Genomic DNA, 27,806 nt, shown 5'->3' with positions numbered 1-27,806 from the left:
CAGAAGTTCAATGTTCAATCCTTGTTGTTTTCGCCGACACTCTAAGGAGTTCAATGTTCAATCTTTGTTGTTTCTGCCAACACTCAAAAATTTTATTGTTACCATTGACATTCAAAGATAATTGAAATGAAAAACTGATTATTATAAAGGAGAAAGTGACGATGAATTTTTTTCTCTACGTTTCTAAAAATATAAAAAGCCAAAAAAAGAAAATTGAAATATGAAAACAAAGAATAAAAATTAAGAAAAAAAGAATTTAAGGATAAATTTGTCATCTTTTTTTTTGTCAGAGGATAAATTAATCATCTTAATGAATATATATCAATCTTAAATAGGAGAAACATGTCATACTCACATGTTATTTTTAAAACTTGATATATTTTTAAAAATCGGTATACTTGATATATTGATATTTGATAAGAATAATCAGTCACCAGGTTCAATAACATCAAACCACAGTGTTAGTGACAACATTGACGTCTGTTACTGAATACACGGCTTTCCACACAAAGTTGCTCTGGATTTGATCACTCAGCCGCTGCAAACTTCGAGAAGATCGACCTTAACGGTGGTTGTTAACCCTGTTGTACTCTATCAGATTCTGGTTCACAGAGTCCCCCCATATCTGTATCAAACATTCAAACAGCACCCCATAGTCCCATACAAACTAGTACAATTTGTCCATGGCGCTGGGATGGAGAAGTTTCAATGCCATTTGTTATATGTGGCTGAGAAAATGAAACTGGAATGCACAAAAAACTGGAGAGAAATAGGCATGGAGAATCAGAATCTGTTGCTTTCACTGTCCCCAGCTTCTGCTTTTTTCTGTTTTGCATGTCCAGGACTTCTGAACCAACATTCCCATTTTAGGCTCAGGAATTTAGTGAAGTGTAACCAAAAAAAAATATTTAGCTTCACTCTTGCACGTGACTTCTTCACCCAAGTGAAAGAGGGGGAGCCTAGCCCTGTAATGTTTAGTCTTACTACTCTCATTGATCGTGTAAAATTTAATCGTTAACTGGTTAAACTTCCATAGTTATCGACTACAAAAAGCGGTTCATATCTAGCATTATTGAAACGATTATAGAATTATAGACATCTCTAAAACTTTCACTCCTATAAAAAGCTCCCTTTGCGCTCAAATATGCATTTGCATTGGACATTTGGACATAATGTGAAACTTGAGCAGTGACGTAAAAAAAAGTCCTGAAGATAAAGATAAAGAAGTGATAAAGCTAGCTACTTTACTATTGGAAACAATAAAATGGTGACTTGGTTACGTTACCTATCTTTCTCAAAGCAAATGCAAACGGATTCTCATCTTGGGAAAACGGAACGGTGGCGTGGTGAACAGGTTATAAGTCTCACAGACTACAAGATTTCAACTATTGTCTCTCATCTACTTTCTCAGTGAGCTGTGAAATCAGTACTTCATCACAACAACAAATTCTAATAATTGTCTTTTCCAAAGCTCACAGATCAAGGAAGAGATGACATCAAAAAGAATACCAAACAAAATCAGGAATTCAGGGTCCAAGCAAACCCCCCAAGCAAAATAAGCAATAATATTTGCTCTTGTATATTATATATGATAATCACTAAGATTACAGAGGAAGGCATCAGAGGTTAATGGGGGTAGCTAGCTGGATTGCAGGGATTCAAGAACCAAAATTTGATCATTCTTGGCTACTAGTATCATCCATTTACAATATCCAAAAAATTGGTATGCTCCAAAATCCAAATCCACCTAAAAATCAAGTGGTCATAGTGAAGACGATGAATCATTCTTGATCAGGGGTTGAAGATGATGGTGCCACATTTGCATTTCCAGCTCATGGGTTTGTAGTTGCTCGAGTACTCGTTTCCTCTGGCATAAGCAATGGTGGATACAACTGTAGAAGAGTTCCTCTTACCTGGTTTGGCTTGAAAATTGTTAGGAACTTGAATTGCCTCGCAAGGGCCACATGAGCTGCACATTCCTTCACACTTTGGAGGCCTTGAACCAATTTGTGCTCTCACTCTTGCCTTATTGTCTTCATTCACTATCTATTGAAAACGTACAAACACCAAATAAATACAAATGATCCAAAAGTTTGCCAATGCAACGATGTTGTTCAACATGAGTTTCAATCTCATCGGTTTGGTTTTCGTTTTCTCAATTCTATGGTTTATAAACGCATTCAACACTAGTGTTTGCAAAACATAGTAGACAAAGACAAAGTCTAAAACTTGAACGCGAAACAGAAACTAAAGAATGTAGTATAGGAAGTTTGGCATTAACAAACACCCACCTGGGAAGTGTCATCCTTCTTGAGAAGTGCTCTGCCTTCAGCCATGAATCTTATTTGGGTAGAGCTCAAAATCACCAGAAAGATGATAGAACTGGTGGTGTATCGAAAACCCATTTGAGAGAATAGAGAGATGGACTAAATGAAAATATGTCTGTGCTGCCAAATATATAACCGGACACAGGGGATTGAGTTATGTAGTATTGTTTAAAGAAACCAAGAGAAGGAGTCAAATCAGTAACAGAGTGATTGACACAGCTAAATATATATACAGTTTGATCTTCTTCAGTGGGATTTTTGAGGTGATGGAACGTGGACAAATGAGAAATGCAGAGGCAAAAGCAAAAGGAGGTATGTATTTTCAAAAAGAGGAGTAAGTTGAACCTCGATTAGAGAATTGGAGAGAGTAGAGTCCCAAACAGCAAAACAGAAGATGGGATAAAAACTAAAAAGGACAAGGAACCCAAACAGCAAAAGGCCACGGAGGAAAATTAACCCCACAAGTTATGGGGATGATGATGGCCAGGGATCGTTTCCAAGGCTAAAAGACATGCATTCACAGCTGTGGAGTTTTGGGTTTTCGCTTTCCTCTGAGATCTTTATAATTTCTGAAAAAATATTTGAATTTTGGTGTTCTGGGATTTCTTGTGGAGGTTGGTCTGAGCAGTCCTGCGTGATCAGACGCCATATCTGTATGTCTATAATGTTGTGGGTGGGGAAAAAGAAAGGACATACATTGTACCCTCCATCATGATAGTGTAATCACATTCACATGTCATGCAACCAGATCGAAAAGGGTGTTGTGTATCCATTCATGATTTCATATCATGAGTAGCAAATAGCAATGTAGCATGAAACAATTGAAGATATAATACCTCCTCAATCCTCGCACTAAACAATACTTGGGCAATTTTTGGGATTGTCACGTTTTGATTCAAATTGCTACTCAAAGAAAAAAAAAATCACATACCAAATCTATATAAGAAAGCAAAACTATCACTTTGATCATCAAACTATATTTGTTGCGCACTTTAATAATTTCTCATACTTGGTCATACAATTATATCATTGAATATTATTTTAGTCTCTCAATATGTTTTCTCCGTTTAATTGTGACAATTGAATAGAACACACTTGTTAAACAGTAATATATTTGTCAACCCGACAATATTGTCTTATGTTTATAAGTAATGCTCGTGTATTTTGTAGCTTGATTATGTAGTCTAGAACGTCAACAATGGTTTGGACAAAAAATGTCATCAAATTTAAACGATGCAAGCAACACAAAGAGACTGAACAAATCAACAAACGAAATTTGATCAAATACTACTATCCAATTAGAAGGCGATGGAAACGTGATTCTGGTTGCTGCAAAGGGATTAGGAAGTACTATTATCCCAACAGCTGAAGCCACGACTCTTAGAGATAGTCTTGTCAAAGCTAGAGACCGAGGCTACATGAATATCCACATAGAAGGCAACTCGAAGCTTGTGATTGATGCCATCAATGAGAAATTATCCCCTCCATGGAGACTGCGGAAAATTGTCCAAGATATTCGGACTATTGCTACCTCAGTCTCCTCAATTTGCTTTAACAATGTATACAGAGAGGCAAACTGTGTGACAAATGCTATTACAAATGAAGGCCACCAACTCTCCCCAACGGTCATGTGTGGCAAGATGGATACCCAGCAGCTGCTTCTAGAACGTTGTTATTTGATATTGTTAACTCAGGCTATCTAAGAGACTTTTCTGTGTAATGTTTTAGTTTCATATAAAAAGAAAAAAACAAATGAAATTTGATCAAAGAAGGAAGCAGATTTAGACGAAGCATCATAGGTGCTTTAATATAACAACCTCAACACACAAGCAACTGTAGGAAGTTATATATATGAAAAATCGTCTTAAAAATCAAAATTAGGACAAAAGAACTAAAGTGAACCTCATGAACTTGGACAGACAATCTCAAATTCACAATTAATAATCTTTTCATGAAGAAAATGAGAACTAGAAAACGAGGGTCGACCTATATCTAAAACATAAAACTCAAATGGGAACCGATCCGTCATCCCAAGTATGTCAAACCCTCAAACTCACTTCTCTGAGCCTCAATCAAGTCCTCCAGGGCCTTCAAAGTCTGAGCATTGCCAGCAGTCACATTGGGAGCCTCTGTAATTTTGGCTCTCTCTTTTTTCATGCGATCAATCTTCATGTCATGATCCTTGATCTGCAAATCAACTTGATCAATCTCCCCCTCCAGCACTTCTTGCTCTCTTTTCAACTTCTTCAAACTCTCATCCAAAGACTCCTTTTTCAGTAACAAATCCTTACGGTTAGACGAAGCCTTCGCCATGCGAGATTCTATGGCTGCTAAGCCTGGTATACATGCAGACCGTGCAGACTTATATTTAGCAATGTTTTCATTAAGCTTCTCAACCTGGGCTTCTATCTTCGAAGAATCAAAGCCAAGATCGGTAATAGCTTTGACAAACTTGTCGAGTTCTCGCAGCTCGATTGAAAGGAGGCCCTCTGAGGAATTGTTTACTACCACCCTCTCAATCTCTTTGCAGATCATCGTAGCTGTTTGACGATGAATGTTTAGGAGCTGTTGATCCACCTCGGTTGGTTCTGATGAACCTGCACATACAAAATGCTTGTACTTGATCCAAATCTAAATAAGACTATAAGAGTATAAGATTGCAACACTATGCTATGTTAGTTAATCAGGCTTGCTTCAGATTATTACATAGATCAACATAGATAAAATTCATGAATGATATACAATGGCGCGCATATGTTTCTATTCTTAAACAAGATGCGGAAGCAAACTAGACACATATGGGATTTTTTTTTTTTGGTCTGAAGACACATAAGGGATTGAAACCTAATGCATATATATAACAAAATAAATGGGATGAAATACAACTCACATCTTATACAACCGATCACTTTAATGTCATGTTTAGTTACAAACCATGCTACAAGACTCGGCAATAATAATGGGATATAAACTATAAAGTATAAGAGTTGTCGACTTACCAAGTGATTTTCCTGACGAGGAAGATCTAAAGCAATTCATTTTGCTCTTGAGGCAGCGAGGCATGGAGCTTGAATGAATTGAATTGAAGGGTGAGTTTCTGGTCTTTTTTTTTGCGCAAAACCCTAGCCGTCTTGTACCAAAGGAGTAGAATATTGCTCGTAGGAATACGTCAGACACTTGCCAAATCAAAATCAAGAATATAAGCTGGCAGATCATTTAGTTTTATGACTTACCCATTTGTCATTTATAGTGGCCTGTTAACTTCCATAATTAAGCTATTAGCATTGCCAATTTACCCAAAACCCCCAATATTCAATGGAAAATTCGTTAACACAACCCAACCTGTTAACCAAATGACCAAATCCACATTTTTACTTCATTAAGGTTTAAATAAGAAATTTCATTTCATCCGTAAGATTTTATTTCATGCTTTTAGTACAAAGAAAATCGATCAACACACATATAAACAATCTTGCTCACGAAAGAATCAATTATATGAGACTGTGTGTGAGGGATAGAAGCTAAAATTATAACAACCTTAGAACTCTGAATCAGTTTTCAACTGTCATGTCAATTCGTCTCTTACAATCCCTTAAAAACTATCTCGTGAGCAAACATTTACTAAAACATATACAAAGTCGAAGTTCATGGGATATGCTGAGTTTCCTTGCCAAATTTACAAAAAAAAAAAAAAAATTAGTATGTCCTTTCGGGTATAGAATCGACTTTGGGTTGTCAGCCCAACACAAATCATTCAGGCTCAAACCCAGCAACGTCTGTGATAAAACTAACCCCAAAAGGCCCATAATCGACTTCTTTTGCAACTACTACAAATTCTTTTACCCGCCAAAACCGCGTGAATTACCCACCAAAAACCCAAACCAGGGGGCTCAACAAAACCCAACAGCCCAGCTTAATAAGCTTTGACTCCACCACCAAACAAAATCTGGAAAACGAATAGAATTTCACAGCGCAGCAGAAGAAAGAAACACAGAGACACAAACAGAGTCCATTGTTTCCATTCCCTTCCCTTTCTTCTCTTCCTTGTCAGTTTTCCCCATACACAGTTTTCCAGATTCCAAAACCCTTTTCGTTCTCATCCACCCCCACCCACCCTTTATAATATAAAACCAATCAACAAAAAGCCAAACCCAAACCCGCGTCCTCTTCGCTTTTGGCTTTATTAATACTCCCCCAGATTGATTTTGGGTCCAGAACAACCAAGATCAAGAACCCTTCAATCTCTTTGTGATTATGGGTTCGTCGTCTGCTCAGCTCCGCCTCATGTCCGATCTCAAAACCATCATTAACGAGCCCCCGGAGGTGAATAAGCAATACTCTTTTCATTTCCGATCAGGTTTTATCTGAGTGAGTTTGATCTGAGTTATCTTGATTTGGTCTTGTAGGGTTGCAGCGCGAGTCCTATGTCCGATGATAACCTGTTCGTGTGGAGCGCGACTATATTTGGACCTGATGAGACTCCATGGGAAGGTAGATCTGTTTCGGGTTTTGTTCTTTGTGTTAGTTTGGTTGGAAAGATTTGGTTTTTGATGTGTTGGGAGTTCAATTCAGGTGGTGTGTTCAGTTTGCGGTTGACATTTAGTGAGCGATATCCGGAAAAGCCGCCGCGTGTCCGATTCACGTCCGAGATGTTCCATCCGAATGGTTAGTTTGATCACTTTTGTATTTGTTGAGTTCTTTGATATGTGTATGTTTTCATTTGAGATTTGATAGGGATGGGATTGAATTAGTGGTTGTTAGTTTAGAGTTCACCATTAGAAGTGTTGAAGTGTCAGTGTTGCTAGTAAACTGATGTGTGGGAATGGGGATCAAAGGTTTCATATGAGCACCAACCTGGATCTATTACAAAGGAAACATTGCTTTCATGTTAGTCGAACCATCAGATCCAATAACACTTGAGCTGTGAGGGTACGGGACATGTATATATATCAAAGTAACACCAGTGAGGAACCAAGTTTGATTGGATTGGAGTTGATTAGAGTTGAAGTCATTGTCCTTTTCATGTGAGATGAACCGATTTTGAATTTACGTGCCATCAAACAGGATCTTGATTTACATATTCTTGTTCCAAGTGTTGAAAGTGCATGTACAAATGTATACTTAAAGTAGGCTGAGACAATAAGTTTATCACCAGTCCAGTTGTCCAAATACCATTGGAATTTGTTATACTCAGGATCTTATGAAATCCTTGGAGGTGTTGTTAAACATCAGTGGGAGTTAATATTTCTAAGATGAAGTATACGGGCTGGTGTATCCAGTTCTAAATCCAGATTTGATGTCCACCTTCTACTGTATTATCACTCGCACCCTTTCTAGTTATATTCAATTTCATAGACGCTAGGAAGATGAGGGCTAAGTTTATGGAATTGAAACCGCATGACTATGTGACCACACTCTAATCAAGGTTTACAGTCAGGCTTATTCTATGCTTCTCTTTGGTCTTCCTAAATCTGGGCATAATGATATTGCTGTTTGAGTAGTTCACCGTATATACCCACGCATTTCTATCAGTAAAATTGTGATGAGTACATTCTGTAGGCAGTAGTATAAGTTTGTTGTAAAGTATTAATACTGTCATACTAGTAAGCAGAATGGTGGTAATAGGATAGAAATTTGATATTTATCTGTATTTTATTTCTTTCTTTCTAACAATTCAATCCACTTAAGAATTTTCTTTTGGTTAAATGTTGGGGGGGGGTGTTGGCTGAGTGGAAAAAGGGGTTCTCCTCACTGTCCTGCTGCAGTTCATTCTATTGCAAACTCTTTCAGGGTTTTTGTGCTGTAAATGTGATGGGAATTGGGATTAGTAGAGAAAAGGATGGGAGTGAATGAGAGGACAGAGGGTTGATTGTGAGTGAAAAGGTAAGAGAAATAATGAACCAATTTGAAGTTCAACTATTGAACTATGATCTTGTTTGATGACCACATCATCTTGGCTTCTCATATTTTTGATAACTTTGGTTACATGTAGTTGATGGTATTTGATTAAATCTTGACTTCATAGTTTTTACTCTGCTTGCAGTTCATGTGGGCGACACTGAAATACTTCTGCATTTTTTTTGTTATTTGTTAAAAACAGAAGGAACAATTACTCATCAGTTATGTGGCTTGTGCAGTTTACCATGATGGCGCACTGTGCATGGATATAATTCAGGATGCATGGTCACCCTGCCACAACGTATCAACAATTTTAACATCTGTTCAAGTAATTTTCTTGCCTCACAACCCCTTTTCTTCACCATTTTTTGTTGATTTACCGAGTTAACAAATTGTTGCAGTCACTTCTCACTGATCCAAATCCTTCAAGTCCTGCAAACCCTGAGGCTGCTCAACTGTATCAACATGACATAAAAGCTTACAACAAGTGTGTACACTTTTTGATCATTAGGCCTTTCTGTTTATGTTTCTGATAAAGTATCATCTCTCCACCTTTGTCTATTAAGCTGACATTTCTGTGGGAATTTGTAGGAGGGTACGCCGCTGTGCTCGCAATTCCATCGAATCTTAGTTCCTGAGCACAATTCCATCGAATCTTAGTTCCTGTTTACAATTTGCTCTGATATTTTTTAACTCCTATTTAGGAGAAGGCTTTAGGTTGGCTGAATACCCATCTACAGCTAGTGTATCTCCCTCTTCTGAAATGTAATCACATAGACAAGTTATGTCGATATTACACAGAAAAAACATGATTCGGTGTCATTTGTGGAACTCAAAGAGTTCCAAAGATAATAATGCAATCTCTAATGTTGGAGTATGGGGAAAGTATATCTCTGCGTATAAATCGTAATAGGACCAAACTTTGGATTCGCAATACCACAAAATCCATATCAATAGGAAGGTCTATTCTACTGGGATAATTACGCCCTTTGTAATGTTAGGATTCCCCATGCGTCATGCCCTTACATTCTAGAAATCAAACTCTTAGGTTCTACTGCATCTACTCAGAGGCGGTATAGCTGCAGCCTAGATAGCAATTGTCTAATAAATGCTCTGAAGTCCAAGTTGGTTCAGTTGGTTGTGCTTTTTGATTTGAACCTCTCTCTGCCCCAAGGGCATAGGTAATTGGTTCGATTCGTGCTTCCCTTTCTCCTCTTTATACATTTTCTTTGTTTTATTTTCTGTTATTTTCTTTTTCCATGCAATATTTTTCTATTTTCTATCAGTTTTAGTACTTTCCTTCTCATTTTATTAATTTTTTTTTCTCCCTTGAGAGAATTGGGTTTAAAGAGATATTGAAATATGATTTTGATAAAATACAATATTGTTTCCATGATTTTGTTTTGAAACATTATTGGCTACAAAAATTTGCATACAAGAGAGGAAGTCACGGTCTCTCTATGTAGTTGGAGATGGTCACTATGCTTGTTCTTGACATTTCTCCAGTTGAGTTGTATTTCTCAATTAAGAAATCAATTAACTACTTGAATCGGGCTGCATATATAGTTGAACATATATAACAATTAGGCTAAAATTTTGCAAAATCTGATCTATATACGTGGACCACATTAGTGTTATATAATTTCTTTTTCCAACAAAAGTGAGGATGTTCTCACCCCCAACCCAGTTGCAAACTTGCAAATATACTCATCTTTTAGGTTTCAATTTCATTGGGAGAACTGTTACAAAATACAAAAGATCAGCTAAATTATAAGTCATTTGGTCCAACCATAGTATTCAGACAAACTAAAAGGATGATTATAAGTTATAACAATCAAATGACTAAGCTATTTATATGACATGAAAGATACATGTCCTTTTTCTTATTTCAATGGATGATATCATTATTGAGTTAGTTACTTAACTAAGTTAAGAGGCATAGAGCTCTCTCATGATCGAGTAATTAACAATCAAGGGAATTGAATATGCAAGTACATACAGCTAATACTGGTGATTAATAAGGAGAACATGAACCCTAAAAGTCCAGAGGCTATTAGGGTTTGGGTGGTTATCCCATGCACATCACAATAATGGAAAATTAATTAGAACATGTTAAGCTTGCCGCAGCTGTTTCTTTAAGAAAATGTTGAAGATCGAACTTGCTAGCGACTAGTTGCTAGCTTTCTTATCCATATTTGTACGAAGACGATGATCTGATGTTAATAGAAGATAATCAAATTTACAGAGAATATTAAGCTGCAGCCTCAGAAAATACAAATGGCTCAGATCGTTCTTATCCGTGACTATATTATATGTGGGGTATCCATGCATATATGCTCTTCAGAAATATTAAAGTACGTAACACAATATAAATACTTCACGTTGCAAATTATGCAAGATCCATCGTATTTAAGGAGTTGTTCATCTTCATAATGAGACAGCAATACGTGGGACAGTATTCTATAAGTGATTAATTCATATTGTGTGATGTAAAATACGTGTGTTGGGTGGAAACTGATAGATCCTCATGAGAAACATACAGATATTTCTTTGAAAATTTAGTAACACATACATTCATATATGATTGTAATCATTGTATTCATCTTTAATTTTTTGTTTTCTAGCATCTGATGAAACTAATTGGATCAAATTATCGATCATATATAGCTAGAAATTATGATCTTGAAATATTGTGTTAAATCTAAGTTGAGGTGGAGGTAGGATGGAAGAAAGTATTTTGATCAAGGGAACTTTTGATTATACTCAAAACGAATAGTGCATATACGCATTCCAAATAGCTATTTGTGTTTCTATATATGTATAATTCACTTGCAAGTAGTAACAAAAATTCAGAAGGTGCAAAAGGAACAATTAAAAGGAAAGCTAAGAACTATGTGCATGTCATTAGCAGCCCTAGCCTATTAGATAATCAAGTGTTAATGTGGTTGGTTAGTCAAATCCAGACACCCCAGTACCGGCAAAACTAGAACATATGCATGGGAAGGCTGTTTCACCACCTAAAGGCAAGGATCAAAATAATACAATGTTTGATTTGATTTCCTTGATAAGTACGCCAAGATAGCTACTTATAGTTGCTAATCCATTCCATTAATAATTAATTGAGTTGGTCTACCTCCAAAGTGATTGATTATTAGCTAAAGAAGCTACAAAACTTGATTAATGGACTTTGAAAAGGGGACATTTGGTCTTGATTGGAACTAGTTCTCGGGTATTGATATTATTGTGATGCATATATGTTATATTTTCGAATAATGTTAGGTAAACCATCTTTTGATGAACCATTTAGAGTCCACCTTACATAACATGCTGACCTGATATGCCCACGTCATCAAAGTATGATTTTTATTATTTTTCAATTTCTACCTTTTATTCATTAAGAGATCTCTTTTTCTTTTTTTTTACTTTCTTAATTTTATTCTTTAAACCCTATCCTTTATCTTTCTAATCCCTTAAAAAATAAAATAAAATATTCTGCCTACAATATATCTTCACTCTTCAAACAGCCGTAATCCACCTCCCACAGTCCCACCTACTCTTCAATTATACTCATACCATTTCTGCGTTCTTTCTCATATATATGTTTTGCTATTTTTTTTTTATCGCACCCTTCAAGAAACAAGTCTTCACCAGAATGTAGGTTTTCAAGCCAATACATGCAATTGCTTTGTGCTCAAACCTAGTGAATCAAGGTTCTTCATGTGTCATTCTAAAAAAAAAAAAAAAGGTTCTTCATGTGCAAGCCTCTATGCCTAATCAGCCAAAACCATATGAAAAAAGAAAAAAAAACAAGCAGCAAAGTCTATTTGAAAAGGAATCACAGCTAGCTATACAAAAAAAAAAACCCTAATTCAAATCCACTCTCCCGAACCCTTAATTCCAAACTTGTTACGAAAAGGAAAAAAATATAGCCACAATTGGAAGATGATGCATATGATCAAGAAAGCTAGCCGAAATCAAACGGAGGAATTCCTTGATCAATTGAATCAAAGAGGAGGTGGGAGGATGCGTGAGATGAGAGGAGGAGGCTACGTTGTTTGAAGACTTGTAGGCAGATTTTTTTTTTTTTTTAAAGGATTAGAAAGATAAAGGATAGGATTTAAAGAATAAAATTAAGAAAGTAAAAATGAAGAAATTTCGTATGTAACTAAAAAAAAGGAAAAGAAATTCTGTATTGAATAAAAGATGGAAATTGAAGAATATTAGAAATCATTTTTTGATGACGTGGGCATGCCACGTAAAGTGGGCTCTAGGTGATTCACTAAAATGTGGTTCACTTTACATTACTCATAATTTTGTTAACTCGCGTACGTAATGGGGCTTAAGTCTTGTAATTAATCATCTTTTCAGATGCGTGTGTGTGTTAAAGATATATATTAGCTGCCATTGATGAAGAGATCATGTCTCTTTTCGTTAAAGCTTGGATCCAACCTAAACTAAATTAGGTTATATTCATCAAGTTCTAAGTCTATACTTAGAGATCAATTAATCAAATCAGAAATCGTTTTAGTTATTCATTATCATGAAATCATGAATTGTCATAACAATAATCGTTAGTTAATAGTATACGCGAATCAAAGTGAATGCCTAAAATTTGGACGGTTAAAATAATCGAAAATTAATGTAGGGTGTTGCATGTTACAAAATTACATCGATCGCTAAGCCGGGAAAAAGAAGCAATTATTTTCTATTTGTTATCCTCTTTACAAAACGATAAAAACTTAATGCACTCTCTCATAATGCAGACACTACACACCAATCTATTATTTTCATACACAAGCACGTACAGGTGAAACGTCAACCATCTTATAGCCAAAAATTGTTGGGTAGCGCAGGAGAGGTTGTGATCCATCACTGCATTCTATTCGATGTGATCTATCCATATATTGAAAACGACCATTCACATATGCAATGGCTTTTCTCATACAGTGCATGGCTTTCCATACAATCTGCTTTCATTTTGATAGATCATAGATGTTTACCTTCTTCTCATTACCATAAATGGCAACTTCAAGTAATCGACGAATCGAATCTTTTAATTGCAAGACTACTCTCACTCTTCACTATTATCTTCAATCGAATAAATGTTAATTTTACAGCACAGATGTACACGAAATATACTTAGAAGTGCAAGTAAAAACCATAGTGTTGGGTCTTATATTGAGATTATGGACCAAAAGTAGAAAAGTATATATTGGATGAGGTACGTACTGATCAATACGTACTTAAGAAAGTAGGTTTTGAATGTGATGGGAGTTTATCTTTTTCATCATTACATTTCGTTTTCAAGTTTAAAATGTAGGTCATGATATATATGGCTTGAATGCATGAGGGTCATACCAGTTCATGTACTGCAGAACCGTGCCATATTATTAAAAGTTAATCAACAGCACCATCAAGTAGTTCTATTCTTCTTCATCATCCTCATGTGAAGCGAGTTACGTGATTTAGTTTCGTAGTGATCGATTAGCTCTGATAGGTACACCCCACGAAAACGATGAGCAATTATAATTATGGAAACACGCACTTTGGTAACCTGGGATTTGAGATCATGCAGATAATGCCCTCGTGAATTCTGTAGTTGTCAAATTGGGGTAAAGTTCTTGTAGCAATACAATCGTTTTCCAAAACCTTACCAGATACTAGAAAGTGTGCTATACGACTGCAACACTCTTACAATTGCTCTCATAGTCTTTAGTTGGCCGGAAAGATATTGACAGTTCTCAAATTCATTAATTTACCCTAAACAGTAAAAAATGCAAAGCAAAAACATAAAGAAGCTACGATCGACTTCGATTCATATTTAGTAGATTATAGGAATTGATTTATTTATGTACCAGTCGTTCCTCCTGACCCGACCTGAGCACCTCATGATTGTGTTTTTCACCTACATTAAATTCCGAGCTACTATTTTCCGGTGACTAGAAATCCGATCGACTACTGGGTAAATAGCTTTGGAACTTGGGACTAAAGAGAAGACGAAGTTTTAGACGTAGGACCGCAAAGAGGAAAAGTGATTTGTGTGTCCTCTAGTGCCACAATTGTCATATCACTAATGGAAGATTTCTGTTCAGTCCTAATCTTCGCACATCATTTTCCGAAACCCTACTGTTTTGGCGGCAAACACATATCCAGAACCACAAATGCTTCTCATTGGTGCTTGATTTGCCACGACTGCACGTAATCTCCAGATCTTACGTTGCATGCAATTTCGTAAAGATATCAAAATGAGGTTTAGGGTTTAGGGTAGTCTATCAAACTCGATCAACTCTAACACGTCGGTGAGAGCTCATGTGGTTCGAGTACGTCGGAGATCTGAGATATTATTACCAAAGACTTTCCGATCAATACGACTCTATCATGTTTAATGTATAAAAAACTCAAAAAATTGGTTTTTGATCTTAGGTTTAGGGTTGAAGTCGATCAGTAAGTTAAGTTTTTAGGTTGTAGAACTACGACCAATTATATAGTTAGTTCTTTATGTAGAACCTGATGTGTTTAAGAACAAATTACAGGCTGTAATATGAGAGCAACTTCAAATCAGGGGTCCATATATTAGAGGAAAGGCCAGTCAGCAATTCGATCAATATCAATCGACTTCCGTTGGCTGTATACACTGATATAGGACGAATTTTCGATTGGATTGCTAGCTTTAACTTTAGGGATTGTTGACCAAGCTAACCAGAAGCCAGGGTTATATATGCAACAGTGATTGGGGATGATGGCCTAGGCCATGTAGTTAGGTGCATCGGTAAAGATGATCTTATAGCAATATTCCCCACTATTCTCCTGTAAACTCACAATCACCAACCTTCCTCACTATCTTTTAAGAATGTCACAATAGCAAAATGCATTATGGATAACGCTCGGTTTGATATCTGAATCACCAAACGAGTTAGCCTAGCTTCCGCATTCAACCCGACTTGACCATCACACTAGCTAGCTAATTAGGGTTGGCCGTGCCAATCGATACATCGATGATCATGGATCGTATGTGAGGTTAGTTATTATAGATTATCGATCAAGATGTGAATATGTGGACTCTAATCAATCTTTTTGCACTACTTTTTGGGCGCAATTGCTTTTTGCCTCAAGTAGTGCTAAGTTCTTATGAGGAATATGCATCGTGTTTGGTTACGTTGCTCATATACGTCTATCGAGCCACAGCTTATAATATAAAGACGAGAATGAAGCTAGTAATCTAGGTCAAATTAAGGTGTGCGATTGATAAAGAAAGTAGCGAAAGAAGAGTACAAACTGTTGGGTAGGAGGTAGGACCTAAACCTAAGCCATAGCCTAGCTTGCGATTAGCTGGATGGAAAGCAAAACTACTGATGATGATGGCCCTTTCCATTAGGAAGCAACAGTCCTAATCACTAATCTCTAGCTTCTCGATCGATCATCACTGCTCTCCCAACTATATACATACATGTATAAATAGCCCACACCTTCTCATCTATATCACACACTCATGCAAATTAATCCCATAATAACTTAGCATATAGTACTCTCATTTTCTGAGACAGAGAATCATAGCCATGTATCCCTCTTTGAGGAGTGGTAGTGTTATTGCTTCTATTTCCCTATGTTTTCTTTCACTATTTTCTCTCTCAGCCTTTGCACGACCAGCCACTTTTCTTCAGGATTTCCAAGTCACATGGTCTGATTCTCATATCAGGCAAATCGATGGAGGCAGGGCCATCCAGCTCGTTCTTGACCAAAATTCTGGTAATATTCAGGTCAAGATATACTATATTTTTATCTATGAATAAATATTATTGATTTTGACTTCTAACAACATTTCACAGGTTGTGGCTTTTCCTCTAAACACAAGTACTTGTTTGGCCGTGTGAGCATGAAGATCAAACTCATTCCCGGTGACTCTGCCGGAACTGTCACCGCTTTCTATGTAGATATACACCCCGGCCTTATCCACATCCAAATAATATTTGGGGTTTAATTTCCTGGGTTTCTTTTATGTATTGTTTTCCTGATTTGTTTCACTATTTTGTTGTTGGCAGATGAACTCGGACACAGATGCAGTACGTGATGAGCTTGATTTTGAGTTCTTGGGGAACAGGACCGGACAGCCTTACACAGTCCAGACCAACATCTATGCTCATGGACAGGGTAATAGGGAGGAAAGGGTCAACCTCTGGTTTGACCCTGCTGCAGATTTCCACACTTACACAATTCTCTGGAACCATCACCATATTGTGTAAGTGACAAGAACCCAAAAATGGTTTCTTATAAACATGTGACATGTTAAATTCTAAATGATGAGCGTGGCATCAGAAAATCACCACTTTATAATTTATATATGGTATGATTTTGTTTTTTTTTATATTTCTGGTAATCTAAATGGTCTTCATGTCATTTTCGGTGGTGCAGCTTCTATGTGGATGATGTGCCTATCAGGCTGTACAAGAATAATGAAGCCAAAGGAATCCCATACCCAAAGCTCCAACCCATGGGAGTGTTCTCAACATTGTGGGAAGCTGATGATTGGGCAACAAGAGGAGGGCTTGAGAAGATAAACTGGAGCAAAGCTCCCTTCTATGCTTATTACAAGGACTTTGATATTGAAGGATGCTCTGTGCCAGGACCAGCCAATTGTGCCTCAAGCGCCCAAAACTGGTGGGAAGGCACTGCCTACCAAGCACTCAATGCCCTAGAATACAGAAGATACAAGTGGGTTCGTATGAACCACATGATCTACGATTACTGCTCCGACAGGTCTCGGTACCCAAAACCTCCACCGGAGTGTGTCGCCGGCCTCTAAGTTCCAGCCAATTACCGGTTATTAAACTGTTCATACTGATTCTGGATGAAGAGGTCCAGAATATTACATGTTGTCATTCAAGGCCAAAAAATTCCCTATGTGGGATTCTATTTTCTGAACCATATATACGTACGTACGTTCGTTCGTGTGAATCAAAGAGTCGATGCTCAAGCAACGTAAGGTGTCCTTTTGCACTGGTATGCAATAGGAGCCATGCATAGTAAAAGGGTGTATATGGAAATTGTTGTTGTTGTTGTTGTGTATATGTGGATGAAGAAGGCCTAATAAGTCTGTTTACAAGTGAGCAAATGTCTATTCCTACTTGTCTGTATTAAGCTCCCATAATTGTACCAATAAAGCTGTCCTGCGTTTATTTTGAAAATGATATAGTTTTGAACTCTATTATCAATTTTCAAATGTGAAGCAAAAATCTCATTTGTCTTCAACTGCTGAAGAGGAAGAAATCGGTCCATTCTAACACGAGCCAAACAAAAGAAAGAAAGAAAAGAGCGGAAGCAAACCATTTGAGGTTGATTTGCTTCAGAAGCTTGAGTCGGTAGCATTGTTCTTCTATAATGATCATTACTCATTATGGTCTGAGAATTTAACCACAGATATGTAATGTATGGTCTCTATTTCGTTTACTTTTTCTCCTATTTTAACGTTCCAAGAACAATGATCTATCAAATGAGTAGCATAAGCTATAACTACCAAACTTGTGGTCCCTGGTTGACGGAGGTCGGCGACCTGTGTTGCATGCACTCGTGTGGCTCATATGAATTCAAGTAAGATAGTTTTAGATACGTAACCCTAGTAAGTAGTAACAGAGATAGACAAATAGTTGTAAATGTTGATTAACAAGTACGTGTTCTTGTAAAAACAAGGTTCACTTAGTTATATACCTAATCAGCGGTCACTCAGTAACACGAAATCTAATACATGATGGAAAGTGTAAACTTCATATGCGAGGCAGCATCCAAACGAGTGTTGCCTCACATCTCAATGATCTCATAGTCTGATAAATTATCGGGAAAGCTGATAAAACAAAATGAAAATCGACCACAGGCGCACTGATTCGACTCCAGAGAAAGAAGGGTGAAACTCACAAACGGTTTGGTTTTACACCCACTGACTACTGTTCTGAGGGCAATGCGCGGCTGTGAAGGAATTTTTCCATGTTAGAGGCACATACTGAATGAAATTCAAAACAGATCATAATGGCATTGGCAGCCCTAAATAACTAGGGACCTCCAATTCAACAGGGTCGATAAGAGCCATTAAACCGAGGGACCCTAATCATTGAAATGGTTCGACTTGAGCAGTTGAAACAATGGACCATGACCAACATATTCAGAAAACCATGGGGTGAATCTGCTTGGGAATTTGTATGGCACATCTTCACAGCTCGAGTGACTTGAGTAGCATTAGGTCCACAACAATAAACTGCCGATGTAACTCAAGGAAAATGTGGTTGGCTCCATTCCGCAATGGTTCAACTTCAACCCAATGGTTATGGTCTACTGGTCTGCCTGTCCGTATCAACATAAAAGGTACTTGGGCACAAGACTTAGTGCCATATACAGATATGAATGCAGTGGCAACGAAAGCATGACAAATCAATTTATCACGAGGGTAACTCCAAATCACTCTTTAGAGGTAACATAAAATGTGAAACATGCAACTATCAAAGTCACTGTGCCAATGAAAGATAAGATTTAGACAGAACATATAGTGGATTGACAACAACTTCTCAATATTTGATATGTCCTAGACGTGTGAGGCAACAGAGTTATACAAATGATTCGTGTACCAAGCTTGGATGAGATGCAGTGCTACAAATGATTCGAGGACAAGACTAATTCAGCTGTAAACTACTAATGAGCTATAGAACTGTAAAGGGACACATAAAAGAGCAGGGAGCATGGGGGAGCATTAAAGGACATTCATTGTAGCATTGGCAAAACCGAAGTTCAATAAAAGTATATATTCCAGGATTTAGTCTTTACATTTTCTTAGTGCTAAAAAATTTACCGTGAAAAGCGCACTAATCCAAGTATGGGCAAGGTACTCCGGAATTGACCACTTCAGAAGATCCTTGATTAGCAGGTGTGGAAGACCTAGCTTACTTCTTCACACTATTGATTTTCACTGCAACTGGTTCTGAACAGTATGGACAACTTCCAAATAAAACATTAAATGACCTGTAATGCCAATAAAAAATAAATCAAATAAAATCACTGAGTTACCCTAAAAGTAATCCTATGTTCACCACTGTAGGTTATGACTTGACATGATTGACAGATGCAACCCAAACAATTCCCAGTGTCAATATGTTCATATCATTACACTAATTGTGATGGTTGCTTTAAAGGATTGTTTGAAGCAGCCTCAGTAATGGAGCCACTACCAATGAGAGCGAGTAAGGAAGCTATTCTTGATACTACAGAACCATATTATATATAGTTCCTCTTGGGATATCTGTATGTTTTTCCTTTTTGATATTGTGGAAATGCACCAAGTCATTTAATGTTGAGGTCAAGTTCAAGCCATGACTTGTAAGTATATACATTCAAAACCTACAGTTTCTGTTGAAAAATATTAAAGGCAAGTATGCCTATATTATATTCAGTGCAATAATCAGCAGAAATATGACAGTAACACAAGAGCCTTAACATACTGTCTTGTTGTGGTAATGGAACACAACCAGTCCATGAGACATATGCTATGAAATGTCCTCTTGCAGCTGGTATTGTCGCATGTATAGTCAGTCCCAGTTCCACTCTTATCTCTGAGCTCATCATCTACATGAACATTACTATGTCAGGGACTGAAGTTTTGTAAACATTTAAGGAAGTATTTAAAGAATTACCAACTGGAAGACTGTGAGCATAACAAATTCCGCATTCCAGTTCCTGATCATTCTTCTCAACGTCTACAGGCCTTGGCAGCTGAGTCTCCAGAATACGTTCGAGATTATCCAGAAATTTTTTGTCTCTTCCCCTATGAAATTAGAGTGAGCAAATGACATTTTAACATGTATCAGTTGGCTAATCATGTAGCAGCCCAGCAAATGCAAAGGTTGATCATGTATCAGTAAAGCAAGTGAAAAAGTTGAGCACTCGTTTAAGACCGTTGCAAAAATTTCTCCTCGTTACTTTAAAAGAGAACAGAATTTTAACAAATTGATCCCTAATCTGGCAAAAGTTATTTTCATTCCAAACCTCTAGCTTGAAGCTGATGGGCAGAATCTTCCTAAAGAAAAATACATACCAAAAAAAAAAATAGGTGCATGATAAATAAAAGCTGAGAAGCAGCTGTTAAAATCAAGTGTACGAGTGAGCTTCAATTAGTGCAAAAGGATGACTCTATAGTAACAACACCAGAAAAATTATATTTAGAAATTTACAATACCTTTAAAATAAAGTAGGAAAGACAGAATAAAAACCCAAGGGAAACTTTATTCAATTAGTTTTATTTCCAATAACAAATGAAAGAGATAATATACCATCTATTGCTATTTCTCCGCCATCTGTCTCTCAAAAGGTTTACGATTTGACCTGAACCAATAAAACGGCACCTAACACAACTTCATATCACAATGGAATGAAAAGAAAATGCTACAGAAGGTACCTGCACTAGTGACCGATTTAAGATGAAATCTCACTCTGGTAAAGATTTAGGATCAGTGGCATTAATAGACAACATGATGAAACAATCATTTCCTGAAAACCAATTACCACAGAAGAGTTAACATCAACAGACAGAGGGAATAAGTCTATCAATGTTACAAACAAGAAGAATCACCTATACTGATTTGGCGATTGGATCCAGCAGGAGATGCTTGTTTATGTTCAACAACACGAAGGGACCTATCAATATCATCCAAAGTAGACCAAAATGTCTGAAGCCTCTCTAAATGCTGAATACAAAAATAAATTGTGGATATCCTTAGCAGAAGCGACAATCAACTGATACAACTTCTCAAATGAATTTTCAGAGAAAATTAAATACCTTTCTAAACTGCTGCACCACATCTTTTAATCTTGAGTTTGATGACCATTTTATATTAAACAAATAAGGTACATCCTGAGGACAAAACTTGGGTATTACATATGTATCAAATTGAAGAATTTAAGCATCAGTGATATTATAGAAGACATACTGCTGAAACTGAAGGAGGAGAGGTAGGATGGGTTTTGTCCAACTGAATTTCCATAACATGCACTCTTCCCTTACTATCTCTGATAATCAAGTGTACAAAAAGCATAGTCCACGAATTATTAAGACCGCATAACTATGTCAGCAACAGTAAATGAACGCCAAGTTATCATTTTCTTTGTTTTTTATTCCAAAAAATAAAAAGAGAAAATGCAATGATCTAGTAATCACATAATAAAATAGAAATGTCTACTAAACAATGACTGCAACAAAAGCCTTAAAGGTTTTTTTCATTATTCTATTAGAGGGTAAACTAAGAAACGTTTACTTGGCAAGTTGAACAAATTAAACTTCAGGACCTGATACTCCACAAGCACCTAGTGTAGATAGTTTAGCATTTCCTGATTTTAACATAATTTACGAATGAAGATTTAGGACTGTGGAAGGACAGAAGTTTAGATATGGTCAAGTAGGCAAAGCTTGTGGACAAAGACGAACCTAGTTCTGAACCATGTAACCCAGGAAATTATCCAACACTTGCACTCAATCCGATAAAGAAGGTTTAGTCTACGTGACACTAACTGGATTTCCAGTCTATGTCATATATACATTCTTGAAACTTCTTACAAGTGAACAGTAGTACAATGGGATGGGATTACCGAAATACTGGGGGCGTAAGGTATGTTTGGCAGCTATATTTTATTTCTCACAACTAGAATTTCCTCGACCTTCTGATACTGAAAATCAGTATATTCTGTCAGCAAATATCATTGGCCAATAGAAGAGTTCTTAATTTGAGGCACAAACTAAATTTTAAACACCAATGGATTCTTTTTCCCTTTCAACACATGATAAGTGAACCAAACAAAAAATAGTAAGTAGATAACAATAGGGAAACACTTACAAGATCCGAAAGCTGAGAGATGTTAGATCTGCACTAAATCTCACAAGATGCTCCCACCCAACTTCCTCTATCTAAATTCACATTATCATCAAGTCAAGGCTCCAACCAAACAAGTATTACTAGCAGTAGTAAAGCTAATGTGGTAATGCTAAAACGGTGTTTAAGCTTCCAGCTCTTATACAGTTAGTAATCAATAACTAGCACCATTACACAATTACTTCTAAATCCTACAGATGCAAAAACTGTTTGATCCTTGGAGTGAACATAATGCAAACCTATAACATTGTAAACCTCATTAACAATATTCCGGAGTTTGTGTCTATACAAATACAAAGAAACCTGAAGATGCTAAACAAGATGCGATAGCTATACAGCAAAGTTCAAATCATACTTGACGGGGGATGATGCCAACCAAAGATGCTACATTCATATACATTTTTCGACGAAATTTAACAGAAGAAAATGAGTTTACATTCACCTCAGAATACACTGCACGGTAAAAGGTAGAGGCTTTGGCCAGCTCTATGCATCTACTCTGTTCATTACATTCCTGCAGCGTCAGCAGTTTGGTATACATCACTCCATGCATCATTACATATTCACATGATAATAATACAACGAAATTTTGGTTCAATTATGAATACATTATATTAAATTTGGGTTTGTTACGATTATAATCCCTAATTCAAGTTCATTAGGGATTAAATTTGGGTTTGATGCAAACGTTTCGAATTTCCGGCAAAACTTGGTGGGCTTTATTTGTTATTCATTTTCAGAGAACTGCACATACCCATAAACCAAAACTGAGAAGAAGGAGTCTTACCATTTTGGTTCGAATCTGGGGAGGAAGCTGGTAACAGGAGTCGTCGTAGAGCAGTGAAGGTTGAGTCTTGGACAGTTGATAGCTTCATATAGTTCATACGAATGACCTTGACCCATCAACCAGATTCATTCCCGACCTGCGTAGAGAACTTAATTGATCCAGTGGGCTTGCTTAGCATATGATAGGCGGCCTATGGGCCGCAGCCCAAAATTATATGGTTTCTAAATTTGTCACAATGCAATTTTTTTTTTAAAACTTTATATAATAAAATCCAAAATTACAACCATCAAAGCCATCAGTGGTGGACATAAAATCCCCACACTTCTTCTACCTATAACACCAACGATTATAGTGGACAAGAACCGGTAGGGGTTCAACTGTACCTTAACATATTTTAGAAGCCCGGTACATCCTTACAGTCAACCTCGAGAAAAAACAACTATTTCAAACACTATATGTCAAAACTACCAGCATATATGCACATGTAACCTCTCTAATACATTGATAACAAGAACAAATGAACCGACATTAAAATAGTCTCTAAAAATGACACCGTAACCATGGCACACCAATGACACGACCCCGACACCAACCTACCAAAGCCCTAAATCCTGGCTCAAAGAGGAGACCACCAACACCCTCACTCAAAAAGGAGGGACATCTTTCGCTTAATGCCATTTGAAAGAGTATCTTTGTAAAACAATAAGTGACAAATTTTAATTATGAGTCGAATCTAACTTCTCTACATGAATCAGATCTGATTTAGAGCTAATTTCTTGGAGCTCAGTATACATACGAACCCTAGGATTTCGTGCAACGAGTATCAGCGGCGGCGAAGATCTCGTCTTTGTATAAATTGTTTAATTATAAATCGTATATACTTCTTTTAAAATTGATGCGACTGTCTTCAAGTATTTTAATAAAATTGATGAATACAAAAACTAGATATTGAGCCTAAATTTCATATTACAATTAGCATCTAGAGTACACATGTCTCATGCACTGCCTAGGTTATATGCGTGTGAAATTAGTCAAACAAAAAAAATTATCATTTGAATTATAAACATCAACCATGTCAACAATTGAATATTTATTTCGTGACATTAAGTTTTTGTGCTGTCCAACTTAATACGTAGTGGCAACCTTGACCGCAAGAAAAGTGTTTGAGATTTTAAAAACTAACTTGTAATGATTATTCATTCAACTGAAAATCTATAAACTCCAAGTGTGTTCGAACTTTGGTGTTTTGTATAAATGTATATATATTCACTATCAGCCTCAACTATTAAACCCATTTACGACTTCTCATCAAAAAACAAAATATCCGGTTACGACTAAGTCGGCTTCCAAATTCAGAACAGAACCAGTTCCTGGCTATCCATATTGAAACATGTCGCCAAAACTCTTATCCTCATTGAGCTACACAAATCACCTGCTCCGTCAAACTCAATCTTCCATTTTTCTGTCTTCTCATTCAGGCACCAACCAAAGTCTTACTCACGAGTCGCAAGAACAGTACGTAAAATACGTAATGCCCTAGCTAGCCTACAATATCAAACCCAATCAAACCCAGCTTCAAACCCAGAGACCAATTCTGGTTTACCAGTCAAATTCTCGAAGCTTATTTCATCGATGTGTTTGAAGCTTGACTAGCTAACTGCCACAGTTGTGGCACAGATGACTCATTCACACCTGTATAATGCTACTTAGTCACAGGCAGCACCCCATGAATCATAATCCATGATTGATGATGACGATGATTCATAGAACCTAATTTTTTTTCTTTCTCTTTTTCGTTGGTGCTGAGTCATATGATTGGCACCATTATTCAAATATGTAGTTCGTGTTTGCTACCATAAGCATGTTTTTAGCTTTTTGATATGAAAATACATAGATCAACCCAGAACGAGTTGCTGTCGAGGATGATTGATTAGACTATATGTAATAAAGTATTAGATTGATTAAGTGGAGAAAAAGACTCTGTAATAAATACAAATTCATATGATCCGTGTAATTCTCAGGTCTTCAAACGTGGTGTTAACTTGTGTGTTTGTGTCTAATCGTATAACTAAACCTGAAAAATAAAGCACGTATTACTCATTTCGTTCTCGTATGTAATCCACGTATAGTGCAGAAATGTAAATGATGATCACTATTTTTGTTTGTTTCTAGAGTTAAATAGTCTCGTATATAATAACATGACTAACCACTAACACGCACGTACATAATTTGTGCATGCATTTTGTAGATTCCCTATAAGAACCAAACAAATGAAATCTATCAATCTGTTATCTTAATTTGATAAGACAATGAAATAGCATAATATTTTTTGTTGTATCTTGAAATGATTATATAAGAACAATTAGATTGTTATTCCATTTCAGGCTTGGACGTTAGAATAATCGTAAATGTGTACTATTTAAGCAACATATTACCTTCTTCCTTCATATTCTCTCTTGCTTTTCGTTTTTCAGAGCTTTGAATTCTTCATTGACCTAATTTTCTCTCGCCCATCGATCTGAAGTTGTAGGTTCTTAAAAAGCTTTTTCCAAAATACACTTATTAGAATTCATTATGTAATTAATGATTGACTTAATCTCTAATAACACTGTGAATAACTTTCTAATTAAACTGAGTTCTGAACTCTATTAAAGAAATACGAATATTTTATTATATGTATACACTGTTTATACATAAAATGTTATGAGTTTGACTCAAGATACACTCGATCGAGAAATGCATAACGAAACAGCAGGAATTATTAAAAAATAATTAATTATCTAGAAAATTTATCCTAATGATCTTGATCAAAACAAATCAGCCGACAAAGTATCCAATAGAAGACATGTGTTTTCTGGTCCCATTTGTTTACACAAGTTACGTATGTGCACACGTAGATTGGATCGGAATCTATAATTAGGGCAAAGATTAAGCATCAAGACCTTTATATAAAGCATTCACGACCCTACACTTTTTGCCTTGAAAATTATTTATTTGCATAAATAAAAGGTTGTCCCCTTATTATCCCCTATTCACTAGACAACAAATTTTATCATCCTAAAAATAGGAGTGACAAATCAGAAAAATATCCTAATGTAGCAAAAAAGATAGATAGATTAAAAAAATAAGGGAACCCAACAAACGCAAATAGGGCAAAATAAATCAAAATGATAATAATTCAAGGTTGGAATTCAAAGGAATGGTTGAAGGGAGTTTCTTATATGAATATGATGATGATGGTGACGGAAAATATGGGTGATGAAAGTGATGATGAGATTATAAGACAAAAGGCCCCGAAAGCTCATCTCTTTTCCTGGAAAGTTCGCCTCATGATTTATTTGGTCCATACTCCACACCATCCATTATGAGTGATGTGTGGACTATTTCAGAACAACACCTTTTCTCATTTGTTAATGATTGCGTCTCGTTAACGTAAACATGTCATTTTGCGAGCTTCCCTTCAATCAAGATCATTATGCTCTTCGTGTGATTATAGGTAAACTCCGCACAACCATCAAGATGTCGACCAAGACCATCATTTCTGCGCAAACTTTTTATTATTATTATTATTATCAGTTAAACGGCTCAAATTAGTGTCACCACAAATCTTGTGTGAGTCGAACTTAATTATATTAAAATTTTTTTTTATATCATTCAAATATCTCGTACTTTGATTTTAATTATTCATTTTGGCTTTTCTTTTTTTGGTTTCCTATTTGAGGAATATGAAGGGTAGTATGTGTGTTGGTTGAAACTAATGCATGTCTTGTATGTAAACTGATATGGTTTAATTAGTAGAAGTAGATACATATCGCCGATATTGAAGAAGGCATCGATTTGTAAAGCACTAGTATTTGAAAGATGTTTTGAAAGTTGTACGTTCAAATATCCGTAAGTTAAACAAATTATAAGAAATTCATGAATAAGGTTAAGTTGTTTCGAAAATACGTAACATGCAACTTGTTTTGTAGTGTGTACTATAGTTTTAATATCGTTTAAGACCTCTTATTGAGTTCATAGATCAATCTGTTTTTATTTGAACCACAAAAATTGTTAATTTGTCTAAAATTAGATGAGATGTGAAAATACAAAAGAACGAGCGGATATATTATGGGAATAATGTCGATCATGTTATGTATATGTTTGATTATTGTAAAGGTAAGAATATATGTATGTATCTGGCTTTTTCCAAGATGGGATTTTAGGAATTTTAACAAATGGTGCGTCGGGTCCCATTTGGATCAAATTGGAGGAAGAAGGCTTGTCTGACTTTGATACAAAAATCTCAATGATAAGATTTTGCAGAAGAAAGAAGAGATGGCAGAGGAAGAAGAGGCTTTTAGGGCCATTGGCAAATCACGTGGGATGAGTCCCTACTGGTCCTCTCATAGCCATAGCACGTCACGTGACCGTAATCCCCCTCACCATCTTCTTCTATTTTTCTTTTTCTTTTCCCTGACTAAATCGTATCATCTATTCCTTCCTTTCTCCTCACGCTTTCTCACCACCCGTTTTAGAAGTAGTAGTAGTTTTAGAAGAAGCCTCATGACCCTCTATCTGTCCCCAAGCAACTGAATTAGAGACAGAAACATGTGAGCTAACGTCCCATTTCTTAATAATCCCACTCTTACTTCTTGTGCAATCATCAACTCTCCAATTATATTGTTTCTCTCGTCAAACATGTCATCATTTCATTGACAAGATATTTTAATAATTAACTACATTAACCGCTCTTAATTCTTTTTTGATTTTCATCCACCTGCTGTAAACAACGGTTAAAAAATCGGATATAATTTAGTCTAGTGTCACAAAGTTTCATCCGTAAAAAGGAGATTATAAATTCGACTCATTACACGTTAACTATAACATACAAAAATAAAAAGTAAAAATAAAAAA

The 27,806-nt window shown here is 36.3% G+C and overlaps 4 protein-coding genes across 5 annotated transcripts; 2 read left to right on the top strand and 2 right to left on the bottom strand.

Annotated features, from left to right (window-relative positions):
• Positions 1–1,791: 1,791 nt before the first annotated feature.
• Positions 1,792–2,336, bottom strand: LOC101303167 (EPIDERMAL PATTERNING FACTOR-like protein 2-like). The gene is made up of 2 exons (XM_004289330.1): positions 2,292–2,336; positions 1,792–2,046 (listed from the first exon to the last, which is right to left on the bottom strand). The coding sequence occupies exons 1-2, from the start codon at positions 2,334–2,336 to the stop codon at positions 1,792–1,794; spliced, it is 300 nt and encodes a 99-aa protein (XP_004289378.1).
• A 3,937-nt stretch (positions 2,337–6,273) lies between these two features.
• On the top strand, positions 6,274–9,110 carry LOC101299810 (ubiquitin-conjugating enzyme E2 2-like). Of its 2 annotated transcripts, none has more exons than XM_004288244.1 (6): positions 6,274–6,650; positions 6,734–6,818; positions 6,900–6,992; positions 8,465–8,526; positions 8,627–8,712; positions 8,817–9,110. In XM_004288244.1, exons 1-6 carry the CDS (start codon positions 6,582–6,584, stop codon positions 8,854–8,856), a joined length of 435 nt encoding a protein of 144 aa, XP_004288292.1. In that variant the 5' UTR covers positions 6,274–6,581; the 3' UTR covers positions 8,857–9,110. The 2 variants fall into 2 exon arrangements, with proteins under 2 accessions (XP_004288292.1, XP_004288291.1); XM_004288243.1 differs by having other exon boundaries at positions 8,465–8,553.
• A 6,596-nt stretch (positions 9,111–15,706) lies between these two features.
• On the top strand, positions 15,707–17,431 carry LOC101299522 (probable xyloglucan endotransglucosylase/hydrolase protein 6-like). The gene is made up of 4 exons (XM_004288242.1): positions 15,707–15,971; positions 16,052–16,152; positions 16,265–16,461; positions 16,635–17,431. Exons 1-4 carry the CDS (start codon positions 15,782–15,784, stop codon positions 17,023–17,025), a joined length of 879 nt encoding a protein of 292 aa, XP_004288290.1. The 5' UTR covers positions 15,707–15,781; the 3' UTR covers positions 17,026–17,431.
• A 1,716-nt stretch (positions 17,432–19,147) lies between these two features.
• Positions 19,148–23,027, bottom strand: LOC101302879 (E3 ubiquitin-protein ligase FANCL-like). Its single transcript, XM_004289329.1, has 11 exons — positions 22,911–23,027; positions 22,566–22,637; positions 22,088–22,158; positions 21,188–21,266; positions 21,037–21,111; positions 20,830–20,944; positions 20,690–20,747; positions 20,531–20,602; positions 19,895–20,025; positions 19,703–19,826; positions 19,148–19,226 (listed from the first exon to the last, which is right to left on the bottom strand). The coding sequence occupies exons 1-11, from the start codon at positions 22,911–22,913 to the stop codon at positions 19,148–19,150; spliced, it is 879 nt and encodes a 292-aa protein (XP_004289377.1). The 5' UTR covers positions 22,914–23,027.
• Between the last annotated feature and the right edge of the window lie 4,779 nt (positions 23,028–27,806).

The sequence above is a fragment of the Fragaria vesca genome, linkage group LG1 (genome assembly GCF_000184155.1).
Source record: "Fragaria vesca subsp. vesca linkage group LG1, FraVesHawaii_1.0, whole genome shotgun sequence".
NCBI classification, from domain to species: domain Eukaryota; kingdom Viridiplantae; phylum Streptophyta; class Magnoliopsida; order Rosales; family Rosaceae; genus Fragaria; species Fragaria vesca.
Note: the sequence above shows the minus strand (reverse complement) of the source record. Positions and strands in the feature narration are given on the sequence as shown.